We start from the raw sequence: 18,281 nt of genomic DNA on the forward strand, positions 1-18,281 counted from the left end.
TCTCTCTCTACAACAAAACTAAGAATTTTTTTCGGTAGTTTATTCTTAGAGATAAAACCGTATAAGACTAAACACTTCGGAGTTACGCGTGACCCTCACCAAGCGAGACGTCTCCCGAGAAAACTGCTTTGTTAACGCCTTCATGTAGTCAGTCACAAACCAGCCTCTTCGTGTTGCTCTGTACCAACAAGTGTTAGTTCTTAGAAACAGAAACGTGTGTGTGCCTTCTTCGTTTATAAATTTAATGCCAACCCTAACGGTAAGACTATCTTTAGTGTGTTGTTTTTTTAACAAGATTTTAAGTTATTGCTTTTCCCAACTTTATCTGTACAACTTCAGACCTGGTTCAACATTCTTTACTGTCATTTGAAGTTAGCAGCCTCATTGACTGTTTTGCTTTCCATATTATCATATGATAGTAAAACCCGGTTTGGAAGAAAAATATTTTTTTGGGACCCCCTTTTTTTTTATATAATGGTTTGTTTTCTTGAGTTTTGCACGAAGCTAGCCGGCCCTAATTTAGAAGTGATAGACTTGAGGGAAGACAGTTAGTTAAAGCTATCCATCGCCAACTCTTGGGCTACTATTTACCCAAAAATAGTGGGACTGACCGCCACATAACAACATCCCCACCGCGCAAAGCTAGCCGTCCCTAATTTAGAAGTGATAGACTAGAGGGAAGACAGCTAGTCAACGCTATCCATCGCCAACTCTTGGGCTACTATTTACCCAAAAATAGTGGGACTGACCGCCACACAATAACACCCCCACCGCTGAAAGGGCGAGCACGTCCGGTGAAGAGATTCGAAAGTGCGACCCGTTGATTACGAGTTCTGTGCTCTAATCACGACAGTCAATCCCACTATTGATCGGTTAAAGAGTAGCCCAAGAGTTGGCGGTGGGTGGTGATGACTAGCTGCCTTCCCTCTCTAGTCTTATCACTGCTAAAATAGGGACGGCTAACGCAATTAGCCCTCGTGTAGCTTTGCGCGAAATTCAAAACAAACAAACAACGTTTGTACTACTCTACACTACACACTGTACAGCTAAAGCATACGGGTTATCGGTATTTTTTTATTTCTTTATGACTAATGCTCAACGTAATCTTTGTTTGTCCTTTGTTTTTTGTTTTTTGTAGTTAAGCAAAAAACTACACGATGGGCTATCTGAGCTCTGCCCACCACAGGTATCGAAACTACCATTGGGGGTAATCAGCTAACTTTCAGTGATTTACTTTGAACGTCTAAGAATCAAACTTGTGTATTTACCTCTACTGAAAATAAATCGAGAAACGTGACATAACCTGTTGGAGATTTAAGTAAAGACACCAGTAGTAGTGTTTAGCTATTATTTTCTATTAAGATTGTCTTTTGTTTTCATAATCTGGCAAAAGATCTACTTCATGGCTGTTGTGTAGCAACAACAAATCAAATCTAACAACCCATACATGAAATAATAAATAATACAGATACTGAGTTGTAGACGTAATAAATACAAATTGTTGCACAATTATTTGTAGTTGAAGATTTTGCTTACTTTAAAAGATCTACTTCGTGGCTGTTGTATAGCAACAACAAATCAAATCTAACAACCCATACATGAAATAATAAATAATACAGATACTGAGTTGTAGACGTAATAAATACAAATTGTTGCACAATTATTTGTAGTTAAAGATTTTGCTTACTTTAAAAGATCTACTGTTCTTACAGCAACGCTAATTCTACACATGCGTATTAAACGTTGTATGATGTTACGAAATGATATACATTTGTTCATTCTAAGGCTGTTCAACTGTGAGTCATTAACCTTAAAGGTACTTTCATCTTGAGTTAGAGACTTTCAAGTTGAAAAGTAGGTTACAGTTCGCGTGTTGTTGTTTGTTTTAGAGCAAAGCGACATTCCGCTATCTGCTGTGTCCACCGCGAATTTTAGCGTTATAAGTCCTAAACTTACTGCTGTCCCACAGCGTACACTTTAGGTAATAGTCATTTCTTAATTAGTTTAACGTGGCTGCTATGTTTCAAGCAGTTAATAACTTTTATTATATATATATATATATATGTTTATGTGGATGTTCTCCATACGTCTGCATTAAGCCAACGACCCGCTCGCGCTCATTCTGTTACCATAAGTTTCAGGATTCTCGACATTTAGTTATTTAAAACCCTGACTAAAGCAATATTAATTAATAACACTCGTGTGAAATGTTTGACTCTTCTGTGTAATTCTAACATGTCAATTACTACAACGTGCATTTGTCTTCGCAAGAACACACACGCGACGTATTTAGTTGATTCCTAATTTGTATGAAAATCGGGTTAAAAATCAGACGAGTTAGTTTTGGTTAAAGCTGAAAGAATGCTTCACTTGGAAGTGACATACCAAAGAAACTATACGTATGTATTATCAAAACTAAGTACAACGGTATGCTAAGACACCAGTTACACCAACAGTATGCTAAGACACCAGTTACACCAACGGTATGTTAAGACACCAGTTACACCAACGGTATGTTAAGACACCAGTTACATATTTATAATATGTGCTTTAAAAAAACGTAGTCTGTGAGCATTATTGAGCCCTGCCAGGTGGCGCTACAAGCACTTGTTATTATTAGACAGTTTATCTCATTCATCGACTGAGAGGGACCATGAAATAAAAGCCTTAAGCTGGTTTACTTTGGAAACTTTAAATCTAGGACATGGAAATGTTATTGACCTACAAATGTTTTTTGTTGAGGACTTTCTTTTTCGGGTGATTGACTCAACTATAAATGTTTTAGTAGCAAAATTATCTATATTTAAAATTATTAATATTTTCACGAGCTCCATTGTAAACAGAGATTAGAAATGTCAACTTTTAGAGTTGGAAATCAAGCGGATTATATTTGATCATGATTAAGATCTACTTTTATATAAGCGGATTATAAAGTTGAATCACACCCGTTGCAAAAATACCATAAAAAAACATTTGAAATTTTTCTTTTATTTGGTTAACAAGATAATTTTAGTCTCAATATAGGTTCATACATTTTGTTGTTGTTGTATCGTGTTTAAACTTCTATTTATTGGCGACAAACGAAATCCATCTTAAATACTGTTAGTGGTTATACGTTGCCATATCCTACCACATGCTTGAGGAAAACAAGAAGTCAAATGGCAAGCCACAGTTAAATTTTGAGGAGCCTAGCTAGCACAACTTATAACCTCATGTCTGTAGGCATAACCTGACTATCACAGGCAGAAATGGCTACATATTCCACCCGTGTAAAGATATCACTTCCTAGCTTATACTGATTAATGTTAATTAGATTATCACATCTTTTCACCGGTGTCTTTTTTTTCAACAGGAAACACCTTCCGTTTTACTTCCTAGTTTATACTGATTAATGTTAATTAGATTATCACATCTTTTCACCAATGTCTTTTTTTTTCAACAGGAAACACCTTCCATTTCACTTCCTAGTTTATACTGATTAATGTTAATTAGATTATCACATCTTTTCACCAATGTATTTTTTTCAACAGGAAACATCTTCCATTTTACTTCCTAGTTTATACTGATTAATGTTAATTATATTATCACATCTTTTCACCAATGCCTTTTTTTTTCAACAGGAAACACCTTCCATTTCACTTCCTAGTTTATAATGATTAACGATAAATAGATTATTACATCTTTCACCAATGTCTTTTTTAAACAGGAAAAACCTTCCATTTCACTTCCTAGTTTATACTGATTAATGTTAATTAGATTATCACATCTTTTCACCAATATATTTTTTTTCAACAGGAAACACCTTCCATTTTACTTCCTAGTTTATACTGATTAATGTTAATTAGATTATCACATCTTTTCACCAATGTATTTTTTTTTCAACAGGAAACACCTTACATCAGATGAGTCCATTGTTGATGATATGATTGGCGATGCGTGTCATGCCGTTTTTTAGTCACTATTTGTGCTGGGTATGTTTCCTGTTGATCAACTGTGTGATTTGGTCACGTGCAGAGCGTCCGAGGGGTCACACTGATCAACTATGTAAGTATAATCTATATTTTAGCATATATATATATATATATATAATGTAATCGTTAAGTAATGACCAACAGACACTATACTGTTGTTAGTAAAATTTTCTTCTTTCTTCCCAGTTGAACAGCACCCTCTACCGGTCACCAAAAGAAGTGGTTCCCAAGAAACCTGTTTGTACAACGGATCTCAACATCGTTGTTATTTCTCGCTGTTTTGTTTGTTATCCGGAGGCACATCCGTCTTCTCATGTGGAGGCAGCCTGCTGTACACGTGTTGTGTTTATTTAAGGAGGCCAACCCGCAGACATAGGCCATCTCCCCAACAAGCAACCTACCCCCGCTCAGAGTTCAAGTATCGGGCATTAAGCACGAGAGAACCAAGTATGTTTGTGAACTAATCAGCTATTACTTCTTTTTTTTTAGGGCTGTTATCCAGCATAACTGTTAAGAATTTTGGTCTAAAGGTTTGATATCATGCAATACAATATGGTCAATCTTCGTTTAATTTTCGTAGAGCATAATCCCCTCCCCTTTAGCTCAGAGGTAAGTCTGGGGACTTATAACGCTAAAAATTGAGTTTCGATACCTGCGGTGGGCAGAGCGCAGACAGCTCTGTGATTATCAACGAACATATGGCGGAGCACGTGAGTATTGAATGCTCTGAATCGCACCTTATTTCAAGACGTTCCATCTTTTATTTAACATGAGTTTTAAATAACAGTATCATTGAACATTCATAAGGTGTTTTTTTATAGATAGCACGAGTTTGAACTACGTGTTTAGACCATATATTTGACGGGTATTTCTCTTATGTATAAATGGGCAAAACAGGAAGGTGTTCATACAAATGTTTATAGGGCTACACCTATTACGCACTGTTGGTAAGGCGCCAAGAAGCCTTATATGGTAAATTTTCCAGGCAAAAAATTTTTGTTGTTGTTGTTGTTGTTGGTGGTGGTGGTGGTGGTTCCATGCCTTTAACGAAACCTTTAATGATGACTCCTCCGTTAAAAAATAAAGAAATAAAGTTAAGCAACTAAAACAATAGGTGATATTATTGATGTATTACACTTAATAATGTCCAATGCCTTTTGGAACAAACAAATTAGGCTAATACTTTTATGGTTATATCATTGTTACACGTGTTTAACACTTTTCGTTTCCGTCATAGTAGGTTATATTATCAACTCCAAAAAAAACAAAAAAACAATATTACTTCGTGATATCAACACCATTTAAGGTATGATATTTTTTTCTACGAATTAGATATTCTGATATTGTCTACTGTCAGTATAAGGCGTTAATTTTACGTAACATAGACTCATGACCACACTGGCTAACAAACAAATCAGTAAATCTATTTTAAGCCCCATCTTGCGGGGTATTATAATATTAAAAATAGCTTCGTTACAATAAACTGAACGGTTGTACAGAAATATCCACCTATTGTTGTTATCGTATTAATTTCGGATACGTCTAAATATTACATTGTATAATATTATCCTGTGGCAGGGCGTTTCATATTACAGAAACGTTTTATTGGGTGTGGTTATTTTTCTTTGATGGCTTTCAACTTATTGCACAAGTTCTTGAGAAATCATAAACATGTCACTAGAATTGATTGTTTGATGGCTTTCAAGTTATTACACAAGTTCCCGAGTAGTCATAAACATGTCATTAGAACTGGTTGTTTGTTTGTTTGGTGGCTTTCAAGTTATTGCACAAGTTCTGAGCAGTCATAAACATGTCATTAAAACTGGCTGTTTGGGGCAAAGCTAAGTTTCATCAGTTGCGTCTCGATTATGATGTCAATATATTTTTTTTTAAGTTTGAATTGTGGTATGTAATTATGATTTTCTTTACAGTCGGCTTAGCTAATGAAAATGTTATGCTAATTTTGACAAATATAATACACCAATGGTGTGTCGTTTCGAGACAGAAAGCAGAAATATATCTCGTTTTTCAACTTTTTTTTTTTTCAATTTGGCAGTTAACAGAAAACACAATACATACCAAAACCTAGTGGACAAACTATAATAAAGTGTGAGTTAGTTCTCCCTCCCCTCAAAAAAAAGTTTATCAATTTATTGAATATTTTGGATTTTAGATTTTCTGAAAAAGATATATACTTGAATTAGATAAAACATTTTCGTGTAAATATTCATCGCTCGCTAGATGTAGACACTGTAGCAGTAATAACTACAATTCGTTTGATCGTAAACTTTATAGCTTGTGGACGTCCAACAGCAAAACCCCAGAGCCGTATCATCGGAGGTCAAGAAGCCTTATATGGCGAATTTCCGTGGCAGGTGGGTCATTAAAATTCTCTTTTTTAAGATTTATATATTACGGTAATTAGTCGTAAAACTAAACATTTTTTTTGTCAGAAAGATGTATTTGCCAGGATTGGTCACCTGTACAGAGTGTATGTCCAGGTAGGTCACAGGATTGTAGGCATGGTCACCTGTACAGAGTGTATGTCCAGGTAGGTCACAGGATTGTAGGCATGGTCACCTGTACAGAGTGTATGTCCAGGTAGGTCACAGGATTGTAGGCATGGTCACCTGTACAGAGTGTATGTCCAGGTAGGTCACAGGATTGTAGACATGGTCACCTATACAGACTGTATGTCCAGATAGATCACAGGATTGTAGACATGATCGTATATACAACGTGTATGTCCAGGTAGGTCACAGGATTGTAGACATGATCGTGTATAAATAGTATATGTCCATATAGATTCGAAATAGTTTGTGAACATCAGTTTTTCTGTAATACCAAGAATCCCAACCATAGCACTGGTAAACTTGCTTTTTTCCATGTTATTATTGGTGCTGAATAGATTACTCTTAATCATCTTTACATACACTTTCTTTGTACAAATATTTCTTATCAAACGGCTATGTTTGTAATTACTAAGCAGTACGATTTCTATTTCTTTATCCCTTTTTGACATGGCCCGGCATGGCGAGATGGTAAGGGCGCTTGACTCGCAATCGGAGGGTCGCTGGTTCGAAGTCTCCGTCCCACCATATATGCTCGCCCTCTCAGTCGTGGAAGCGCTATAACGTGACGGTAAATCCCACTATTCATTGATAAAAGAGTAACGCAAGAAATGGCGGTGGGTAGTGATGACTAGCTGCCTTTCCTCTAGTCTTACACTGCTAAATTAGCGACAGCGCAGATAGCCCTCGTGTAGCTTTGCTCGAAATTCAAAAACATACAAACAATACCCCTTTTCACGTGTTTAGTTTCACTGCATGTTCCATTTTATTTCTTTATTAACGCAATTTTATTTCATTCTTTATAGGAACTTTACTGATGAGTAAACACGCAACTAGTTGCCTGGCCTTCAAACTTAAATACCATCTCGAGATACGTAACTATTCTGTATAACCAACCACCCATACAATTTCGAACTGAATTTATGAAACGCTAAATAGAAATGTTCTATATTACAGAACACGTACACGACACAATTCCACACAAGTTTACCACCAACACAAATTATTTTTTTCTATCAAGGAGGGGCCCGGCATGGCCAGGTGGTTAGGGCGCTCGACTCGCAATCTGAGGGTCGCGGGTTCGAATCCTCGTCCCACCAAACATGCTCGCCCTTTCAGCCGTGGGGGCGTTATAATGTGACGGTCAATCCCACTATTCGTTGGTAAAGGAGTAGCCCAAGAGTTGGCGGTGGGTGGTGATGACTTGCTGCCTTCCCTCTAGTCTTACACTGCTAAATTAGGGACGGCTAGCGCAGATAGCCCTCGTGTAGCTTTGCGCGAAATTGAAAAACAAACAAATCTATCAATTATTTCGCTGTTTTCTGTCATTAATGTCTTCTGTAGTTTCGGCAGAATTTCTTCTCTATGTATCTAAGTAACCGACACGTGTATAACTAACCATCTGTTCTCCGATTTGTCAACAGATTCTCATTAAAAATTATTTATAATGTCGCTGTTGTAGTTTTCTTTTATAAAGCTGTGGTCAGTTAGCCCAATCAAATAGTCCTAAAGTTTCAATGTATTTTCAGCTAGGCCTGTAGTAGAATAACAGAAGATAAATAGAAATCTTTCCGATTTTTATTCTTCTCGTATTATCTTTTTTCTTTTTATTATTCATTTCGTTAAACCTTTTGCACCTGTTTTGAGCTCTTTACTTAGTACCGTTAATTCCCAGTGAAAGGACTAAGTTTAAAAGCACAACTGGTTAGTATAATACATTCTTGTGTTTGAGCAGGAGTATTGAAAACATGTTTTTGGCCAGGTATTATATCTTCTGAGTTAATTCTTAGTGATTTTCTTCTGTCTGATTTTAATTAGTTTTTTTTTGTCTTGAAGACGATCTAACTTAGTTTGATTAACTAATTTGCTACGTTGAAAAACGATCTTAACAAACTTACTTGTAGACGCAATGTGCTGCTGTTACCACAAACTCTTTGCTGACAAGAGCGCCCCCACACTGCTGGCTGATAATTTTGATATGGGCCTAAGGAAGAAATATTATATTTTAATGAACTGCATTAACAACGATCAAGTGTTATATACACAAACACTTCCTCGTATTGATTTAGGTCCTTTTCAAAAGAAGTTATTCAACAGTAATTTATGTCGTCTTTAAGACGACTATTTCGAATAACTGGCTGGTAAAAAGAGCAGCTCAGGAGTTGACGGCAGATCAAAATTAGGGACAACAGCAAATAACCTTAGAAACGTTGCAATAAACAATATCTCGTGCCACAGTACCCAGATGGGACAAAGATAAGTCTAAGGACTTATAACAATAAATCCGGAGTTCGATTCCACGCGGTGGACACTGCAGATAGTCCAGTGTGGCTGTGCTCTAAAACAAACAATCATACCAATGTAGTTAGATATGAAAATTCTCCTTTTATATAGATAATATAGTGACTACCAAATTTATCGCCTCCTTTGTGACTCAGTGGTAAGTCTTAGGCTTATAATGCTAAAAATCAGGTTTCGATACCCGTGGTTGGTAGATCACAGATAGCTCACTGTGTAAATTTATGCTTAACAACAAACAATTGTTGTTGTTGTTTTTGTATTTTAGCTACATAATCGGGAATCGAACCCCGGATTTTAGCGTTGGAAACAACAAAAAACCTATTTTATGTTTAATTTTGAAATGATTTATGTTTCGTTTTGTAAATATAGATTTATTTAATTACTGTATATTGTACGCAAGTAGGAAAACATCATTCCAGAGCACAAAAAAAAACAAAAAACGATAGCTTTAGAATGAAAAATATTCTAGATGACATTTTACTTTCGTTTGTTCAATGAGCTTGAATGGTTGTGTATTTTGATCATCGTCCTAATCTTGAATAACACCCAGGAATCTTTTACACTTTTTGTTTGATCCCACTCCAAATAACATTCTAACGTTTCACACTGAACAATATGTATTGAGTAAAGGTATATATTTATTTAACACTGAACAATATGTATTGAGTACGAGTATATATTTATTTAACACTGAACAATATGTATTGAGTACGAGTATATATTTATTTAACACTGAACAATATGTATTGAGTACAAATATATATTTATTTAACACTGAACAATATGTATTGAGTAAAAGTATATATTTATTTAACACTGAACAATATGTATTGAGTACAAGTATATATTTATTTAACACTGAACAATATGTATTGAGTACGAGTATATATTTATTTAACACTGAACAATATGTATTGAGTAAAAGTATATATATTTATTTAACACTGAACAATATGTATTGAGTACGAGTATATGTTTATTTAACACTGAACAATATGTATTGAGTACGAGTATATATTTATTTAACACTGAACAATATGTATTGAGTACGAGTATATGTTTATTTAACACTGAACAATATGTATTGAGTACAAGTATATATTTATTTAGCACTGAACAATATGTATTGAGTACAAGTAATTATTTACTTAACACTGAATAATATGTATTGAGTACGAGTATATATTTATTTAACACTGAAAAATATGTATTGAGTACAAGTATATATTTATTTAACACTGAATAATATGTATTGAGTACGAGTATATGTTTATTTAGCACTGAACAATATGTACTGAGTACGAATATATGTTTATTTAGCACTGAACAATATGTATTGAGTACGAATATATGTTTATTTAGCACTGAACAATATGTATTGAGTACAAGCATATATTTATTTAACACTGAATAATATGTATTGAGTACAAGTTAAAATCCATTACTAACAAAGATTTGTGGATAAAGAGAAATAGTACAAGTTAATACACTTGTTCGAACGATCTTTGTAGAGCAAGACTTCACGACCTCACCGTGGTTCTAGGTCTGTACGACATCCAAGATCAGCGTTACCAAAGTCTGCCTCCCCAGTACTTCAGTGTCCGTGAGATTAGGATTCAACCCCACTTCCGCTTCTCTGCATCAAACCCTGACCGCTATGACGTCGCCTTGCTACGCCTAGATCGACCGGTTTACTTTCTGGATCACATTCTTCCCATCTGTTTACCGCCTTTTAATATGAGCTTTGAAGGACTGAGTGGCCTTATTACAGGCTGGGGGAAGACTGACTCCGCCTTAAGTAAGGAAGAGGGGGATTCTATTAATTATCGTACAGGTTCTTCTTAAATAATGATTTAAACGTAAATCACATCTGCGCGAAACGAATATGCACATTATCAATATGGTGACCAACACATTTGATGCTATGGCAGAACATTAAATAACCTTTGATGTTCATTGGTAGACATTTTGAGATCGCTTCAAAGAACGTTCCGGAGGTTACTGGCAACTTTTGTGCAATGAATAGGATTTAAAGGATGCAAAGAAATATTCAAGATTTATGGTAACAATACAAGACTAGTTCCTAAGTCTTTACATTCCCCCTTTTCACTCCCGATGGTGTTCTGGTTAGGGATAATTGCCCTGTATATCAGTTTTGCTTTAAAAGACTTTTACGCAATACGCTGAGGTGAATGTTGTTGATCCATTAATTTCGCCTGCTTTCCAAAACCTATTAACTATGCGTGAACGACGATTTTCGGGGTTCTTTGAGCAACTCAAATGTATAGAAATCCATAGGAATTGTCTGTGAATGGCTTAACATAAACTCCCATTTGTATTTGTATATCACAGAACTACCATGCTGGCTTGTACGTGTGGCTTGATGTTCAGTCTTAATGGAACCAGGCCTGGCATGGCCTGATGGTTGGGGCGTTCGACTCCTAATCTGCGGGTTCGAATCCCCGTCATCGAACATGCTTGCCCTTTCAACCCTAATGTGACGGTCAATCCCGCTATTCGTTGGTAAAAGAGTAGCCCAAGAGTTGGCGGTGGGTGGTATTAACTAGCTGTCTTCCCTCTAGCCTATCATTGCTAAATTAGGGACGACTAGCGCAGATATCCCTCGTGTAACTTTGCGCAAAATTGAAAACAAAACGAACTTAACTGAGCCACACATACCTTATTGACATACAAAGATGACATTTCATTGTTGTATGGTGGTATGTTACTGTGAGGGTATATCTGGACATTTTTCTCGACTCTCCGGATGTCTAATTTACCGTTAAAACAGTATCCTGCAACCGCCATCTTAGATATTATCTGTACTTACACAGCTTCATACTGCCACAGTGAATTTCAATAAGAGGGTTAGGGTTTCTAACCTATGTAGCCACAGGCTACGGAACTGCCCGGGCAAGATGATTGGATAAGTAAATTGTTACCATAATTATTGAACAACCTTCTGCATCAAATAATGTCGTTGCCACATTTAGTTTACCATAATTGTGCCATACTGAAACTTTGAATCTGTCATAGTTGTTTGTCACTTCTGAAAAGGGATATTTTGTGTTGTTCCGTTCTTTCTAAATTTACACCTGAGTAAAAATGTTGCATCTTTTTTTATGAATATGTGAAAATACTGTTAAAATGAAAAGGTTTTAGTATCTAAAATATCTTAGTTGCTATGCACAATATAAATAATAATCTTTTATTTTGTAAAAAAAAAAAATTCAGTCATCGTTTAACTTTTAGCTACAGATTGTTTTGGCTCTTAGTAGAAGAAAAACAAAAACGCTCTACTAAGTTCATTAATTCAATCTCATCAATTAGGTAACAAATATGGTACCCGAGTACTCCATAAAGTAGAGGTCCCCGTGATCCAGAACAAAGACTGTGAACTGTGGCACCGTAGTCGAGGGATCAATATCCGGATATATCCGGAAATGATGTGTGCGGGCTATGAACAAGGCTTAAAAGATGCGTGTGTGGTGAGTTAGAAATTTATATCACGGAACATAATTTTTTTTCTATCTACTAAACAAGTGAAAAAAAAATTAAGAAGTAGAAACTCGTACTTCACGTTTTAAATGTGTATTCCCTTACAACTTAACTTGAGATTACCTCGGTGCGTGTTCTCATCCTAAAAAAACATAATATATAGTCAAGCTTAAGTAAATTAAATGGATCTTTTTTTTTGGCGCGATTGTCTCTGTTGTTCAGCCATATGACGGTTGAATTGGAAAGGCTGTTTTTATGGCTCCAAGCGAGGCCCAGTGGTTAGCGTGTCGGACCGTGGAGCTGAGGTTCCGTGGTTCACTTTTAGTTGTCGCCCTCTGTAATCTGAGGCTATGGGAGCGTTATAAGAGTGACTGTCAAATACCACTATTCGTTCTGATGAATGCACCTCAAGAGTTGGCGGGGGGTGGTGTTGACTAGCTGTCTTCCCTCCAATCATTTAAAAACTAGAGACGGCTAGCGACAGATTGCCTTCTTGTAGTTTCGCGTGAAATCCAAGAAAAAATAACAAATCTGTTTTAATGTTTGTATAAAATTTAACCTCATAGCACGTGTAAATTGTTCAACATGCTATTGTCAAACTAAGACGATTACTATATGTTACTAGGTAGCACTACAGAGGTTGAGTTTGATCTGAACAATCTTTATGATCTGAGTGTATGAATATTTTGCGTGGGAAAGGTCTGCTACATACCCTTCAAAAAGCAACAAGTTTTCGGTGATATCGCACGTCTACTTAAGGCTTAACAATGTACAAGTAGTTTTGATACATTCCGTTCCACTAAGACTTTATATCAACTGTGGTTATCACGTGCAGTACAGACTTGCATATTCAAAATCGCTTTAATATAATGTATGCAATCCTCTTTATTGTCAGTACTATATTTTACTAGGTATGATCTTACTATAATGGACGTAGCGTGTATGTCAGTATCTATGTATGTAACCAAAACTCTTACGCCATCTATTGAATGGCACTACAAACACAAATCCATAAAACAATTTCACACTTCAGGTATTCAAGATTAAAGCAATTATAAAAATAGCTGTGGTATGTGCAACAACCATTTCTTTATAATAAAACAAACTTTTAAATAAAAGTACTCTCCTAACAACAAGAACACAACTTTCACTAGGACTGGGCGTGAGGGTTTGATTATATATTTATTGATGTAATTTGTAAATGTAGTACTGAGAAATTGAAGTTTTTAAAAAAATATTATTTTTTCAAAAACGGGTCCCATTTTTAATGTGTAAAAACATTACAGTTTATATCAGTAAAATGTATGAAAATTTTGAGTTCTGTATATTGAATCATTTTGATGCAATGAGTTGAGTATGACTAAAGAACACAATCTGAACACTTTTCCCATGCAGTAATTCCCAGAAAAAAATTCTTTTTGTATAAAATATTCACTTTTCGTATTTGTTTTTTTTTTTTTTTTTTTTCTAATGAAGTATCAATACTACGATTAGCAATTCCTAGGTATAACAGCCGCCCATATGGCGGCGTCTTTGCTAGTAATATTAATACCATTACATATGTATATGCTGCTAAGTACGATATTACTACTGTCTATATAATGTGTGTTATTTTCAAATAATAATTATCATAACAACAATAATTATCATCAAAATAAGACCAACAACAAAACTTAAAGCTTGATTGGATCTGAATTATTGGTTGAGTAATGCACGTCATCAATACCCCAGCTAGATCAAAAACACGAACTATTGATCAATATCCCAGCTAGATCAATAACACGAACTATTGATCAATATCCCAGCTACATCAATAACACGAACTATTGATCAATACCCCAGCTACATCAATAACACAAACTGTTGATCAATATCCCAGCTAGATCAATAACACGAACTATTGTGTGTTTTCCTGTGGTTAAAGCTTTACTAGAAACTATATAATCCGAAACATCTTTCTGAAATCAAGAAGATACAAGTGAATTTAAATTACTGGTTGATTTTTCTTGTTCTGTATAGGGTGATTCCGGAGGTCCCCTCATCATGTATCTCAACAACCAGTGGACACTGGCTGGCATTATTTCTGCTGGATTTGGTTGTGCGGAGTCACGTCAACCAGGAATCTACCACCGTGTTTCTTCTACTGTGGACTGGATAATTGTCAATATCCGATAGCCCAAAATCAAGCAGCTTTAATTTGATAATACGCCATCTCACGGATCAAAAGAAATCACTTAAATTCCATCTTGGTAGAGTTAACTTTACTTCCTATTCATGAATGCTCCGGAAGTCTTCGGAGCATAAATAAGCGAGAATTGTGTTGATAATGAGTTATTATGGCCACAAACAGTTCGACTCTAGTATGTTCATTACTGATTTGATGTTACTAGGGATTTAGTATTACAACATTCAAAATGTGGAGTATTTCATCAGTGTTGCTATAGCAACTGATCAGGACTGAAAGCTGTTATCTCGTTTTGAAGCAATAAAGTTGTATCATTTTGTTTAGAACACTATTTTTGACAGCAAATATTGACTATTGTTAATGAAGACTAAAAAACAAAACTTAATGGTTCAGTGTTTCTGAATTGTTGGTTGAATAATTCCCGCCATCAACACTCCAAATTAATACCAGAAGCTAGTGTGTGTATCTTGTTTTGGTGGGAAAACTTTATACTAGAAACTGTATTTTTGCCATGGCAACTGGCTTATTGAAAGCGTATTTAATTTTACAGCTTCTACAAATAGCGCTTTGGAATATTATATGGAACTATTATAATGAAACTTGATGATCTGTCACACGAAGTCTGATGATCAGTTGCGTTACTGAGATTGATTTTATGGCTGTCCTTGACATTGTTATATTGTCATGGAAGTTCTAGAGATAGTTTACCAGTTTGTTCCTACTAACTGATAATTCAATAGCAGAATTTTTCATCTGAAAAACCTGCATATTGCGACTCCAGCTCTCTTACGGTCAGTTTGGATGTTTGATAATGTAAAGACTGAATGTTTTCACAGAGACGCTAACGAGTTCGTAAAAAAAGACAAAAAAAAACATCTTAGTCTATCTAACATAGCTGTTAATAATAGTGTATGTATAATAATTGAACATAGGGGAGAACGTGTCCCTTTCTGCTCTATGTTCTAGACGTCTATAATTTAAGGAAGTGAATTGTCACTTTATCAGCAGTAAGTGGTGTATTAGTTGGAATCATATCTCAATGACACCATTTTTCTTCGAGTAAAAAAATAATAAAACTCACAAATGGTGAGTACTGATAAGCTGAGAAGATAAGGATTTTAAAAGAAAATTTTAAAGAAAAATATGCTTGAAATAGTTAGTCATAGACATGAGTTGAATAAAATATCAGTATTCTAGGGTTAACTAAAGCAACTATGGATAACGGCAACCATACAGTACAGTAGTGTTAGTTATGTGCAAAGATATATATATCACACACTTAAGTTTTCTTTCTTTTAAATCATACGAATAGAAATTACCTAGAGAGGTTTTTTTTAAGAATTGAGATGTTAAACAAATATTATGGTATAAGAATAAAGGTGTAAAGAATATCCAAAAGCTGTATAGCTCAAAATAAACTATTATCAGAAGTCAACTTCTAGAGGGCGTAGTTGAGAAGAATTATGATCATTGACACTAAAACTAAAACGAGCAGACTTTGTTGAAAATATATATAAATAAAGCAATACATACTAGAATGAAGCTGTTGTACATACTGTCATACACAGAATAAAAACAAATAACTTATATAATGATTTCAATAAGTTGTACAGAAAATAATAAAGTAAACTGAAATTCAGGATGACAGTTGACTTAAATGAAGACCTTAGAATAGTGAACAGAACAGAAAACGAAGACGAGATTCGCCCGTGTGTTGAATATAGTACGATGCCGTGTGAGATATTCCTTTGGAATTATAATAATGTCAAGTTAGTAACGCTTGAAGATCAGCACTTGACTTCTATGATTGTAAGTACTTAATCTTGAAATGTCGTGTCTTTTCATGACGTAGACGGTTACTATGGAGTTCGTGATTTCTAACGTGGGTGTATGTATCAATTGTATTCTAGTTTTAGGATTACGTATACAATTATTTGTTTCAAAGAAGTCACTTAATTAATGTCCCGATAAAAATGTGGGATTAATGTATGAAATAACATTATTATTATTATAATTGTGATCCCAGAGTGTGTGCATAGTTCTATTCTCCTAAGCTAATCGGATCGTATGTAATATTATTGGGATTATATCCGAAACTACCGATAATAGCCAGGATGCCCAAATGGTCATTCAGTGGATTTTAACTCTTATTTATGTTATTATTGTTTAATACCAGTGGAGTCCATCCACATATTGCATGATGGTACGTAATTTAACTCTTTTTACCTGTTATAACACTTATTGTTGAGGCAAAACAATCGTGTTTGATGAAATCACCCATTTTCTGTGTGATAAACACAGAGAAACGCCCAGTGACATGTTATACTATTGAAAGCATTGTTGTTAAAGAGGAACACCCGATAACATAGTGATGTTATTGAAAGTACTATTGTTAAAGAGGAACGCCGGATGGCATAGTGATATTATTGAAAGTACTATTGTTAAAGAGGAACGCCCGATGACATAGTGATATTATTGAAAGTATTGTTGTTAAAGAGGAACACCCGATGACATAGTTATACTATTGAACATATTGTTGTTAAAGAGGAACGCCCGATGGCCAATACTTTCAATAATATCACTATTTGTCAAACAACATTTTCCTGTACGATTCCAATGTTATTAGGGACTCTGTAGCCAACAAAACCATGGACCCACAGCAATTTGGTGCATAAATAATTCAGAAGAAATTGTTTAAAAAAACGAATGAGCGGTAATTTTAGGGTTTATCAGTACAAATATTATAACTTCGCCATTTTCAAATTCTAGTTAATTGTCTTTCAATTTACAGTAAACTTATCATATATATATTTAACTAGCATTCCTGCACCGTTTTCAAAAGTACAACGCCAAACGCTGGGCATAGTGCTTCCAACACGAGCACCTAGCGAACACGACCAGCAGATTCTTAATTTAGTTCTCAAAACTTTTACGACATATAATTATCTAGTATTAACAACACGAAGGAAAGAATTCAATCTACATCTTTTTGGTTGTAAATAAAAATTTATTTTTCAATGCATGCTACATAGAGGTGAATATAAAAGAACATCGCTTCATGTAACCAAAACATGCTCTCCCCTCCTTTATCTGGTTACTCTCGTTCCCAGAGTTTACTTCACATAGCTAAGCTCATAACGAGGGTGTCATCCAATGTCACTGCTGTTTCTGGCTCTTTCTCATGTGTTGCCACCAATAAAGGTAATCCACCGGTGGGACAGTTGTAAGTCTACGAATTTATAATACTAAAATTCGGGGTTCGATTCCCCCACGGTGGAAACAGCAGAAAGCCCAGTGTGGTTTTTTGCTGTAAAATAACTAAACCTTAAAGGTAACACGCTTTTTATTCCCATGTAATCTACTTGATAACGTGTGTAATATTACTTGTTACTTCCCTAAAGATTTATTTAAATAGTAATTACTACGATGTAAGTGTCTTGTGTTGATGTAACACATAAAAAATACGTGAAATCTATCAAAGAACGCTTGAGCGAAAAAATAAAAAGTTCTTCTTTAATTCAAACAGTAGGTGATACCTCATAAACTTGGCAAAATTGATCAACTAGGCATTACTCAAATTGTATTTTCATTCATATGCTGTAACACTGAATCTACGTTCAATTTGCTTGCTAATTCACCTGATAATCACTGAGTTACACTGAACAAAATATGACCGAATATCAGTCATTGTTGTGACTCGTAGTCCACACAATCATCTAAGTCTAAATATTAATTAGTTACTTTTTATTAGATACT

General features: G+C 35.1%; 1 protein-coding gene across 1 annotated transcript; it reads left to right on the forward strand.

Annotated features, from left to right (window-relative positions):
• The first annotated feature begins 6,593 nt into the window (after positions 1-6,593).
• On the forward strand, positions 6,594-14,856 carry LOC106472164 (serine protease 27-like). The gene is made up of 4 exons (XM_013932793.2): positions 6,594-6,622; positions 10,354-10,640; positions 12,173-12,330; positions 14,360-14,856. The coding sequence occupies exons 1-4, from the start codon at positions 6,594-6,596 to the stop codon at positions 14,513-14,515; spliced, it is 630 nt and encodes a 209-aa protein (XP_013788247.1). The 3' UTR covers positions 14,516-14,856.
• The last annotated feature ends 3,425 nt before the right edge of the window (positions 14,857-18,281 follow it).

The sequence above is a fragment of the Limulus polyphemus genome, unplaced genomic scaffold (assembly GCF_000517525.1).
Source record: "Limulus polyphemus unplaced genomic scaffold, Limulus_polyphemus-2.1.2 Scaffold5129, whole genome shotgun sequence".
Classification (NCBI taxonomy): domain Eukaryota; kingdom Metazoa; phylum Arthropoda; class Merostomata; order Xiphosura; family Limulidae; genus Limulus; species Limulus polyphemus.

What these genes read in the sequence shown, in the direction of transcription:
- LOC106472164 (XM_013932793.2), top strand. Translation starts at nt 6,594, where the DNA reads ATGGTCACCTGTACAGAGTGTATGTCCAG. An exon ending in TGTACAGAGTGTATGTCCAG is followed by an intron (nt 6,623 to 10,353) that starts GTAGGTCACAGG and finishes CGATCTTTGTAG; the next exon opens with AGCAAGACTTCACGACCTCA. An exon ending in GAAGACTGACTCCGCCTTAA is followed by an intron (nt 10,641 to 12,172) that starts GTAAGGAAGAGG and finishes CTCATCAATTAG; the next exon opens with GTAACAAATATGGTACCCGA.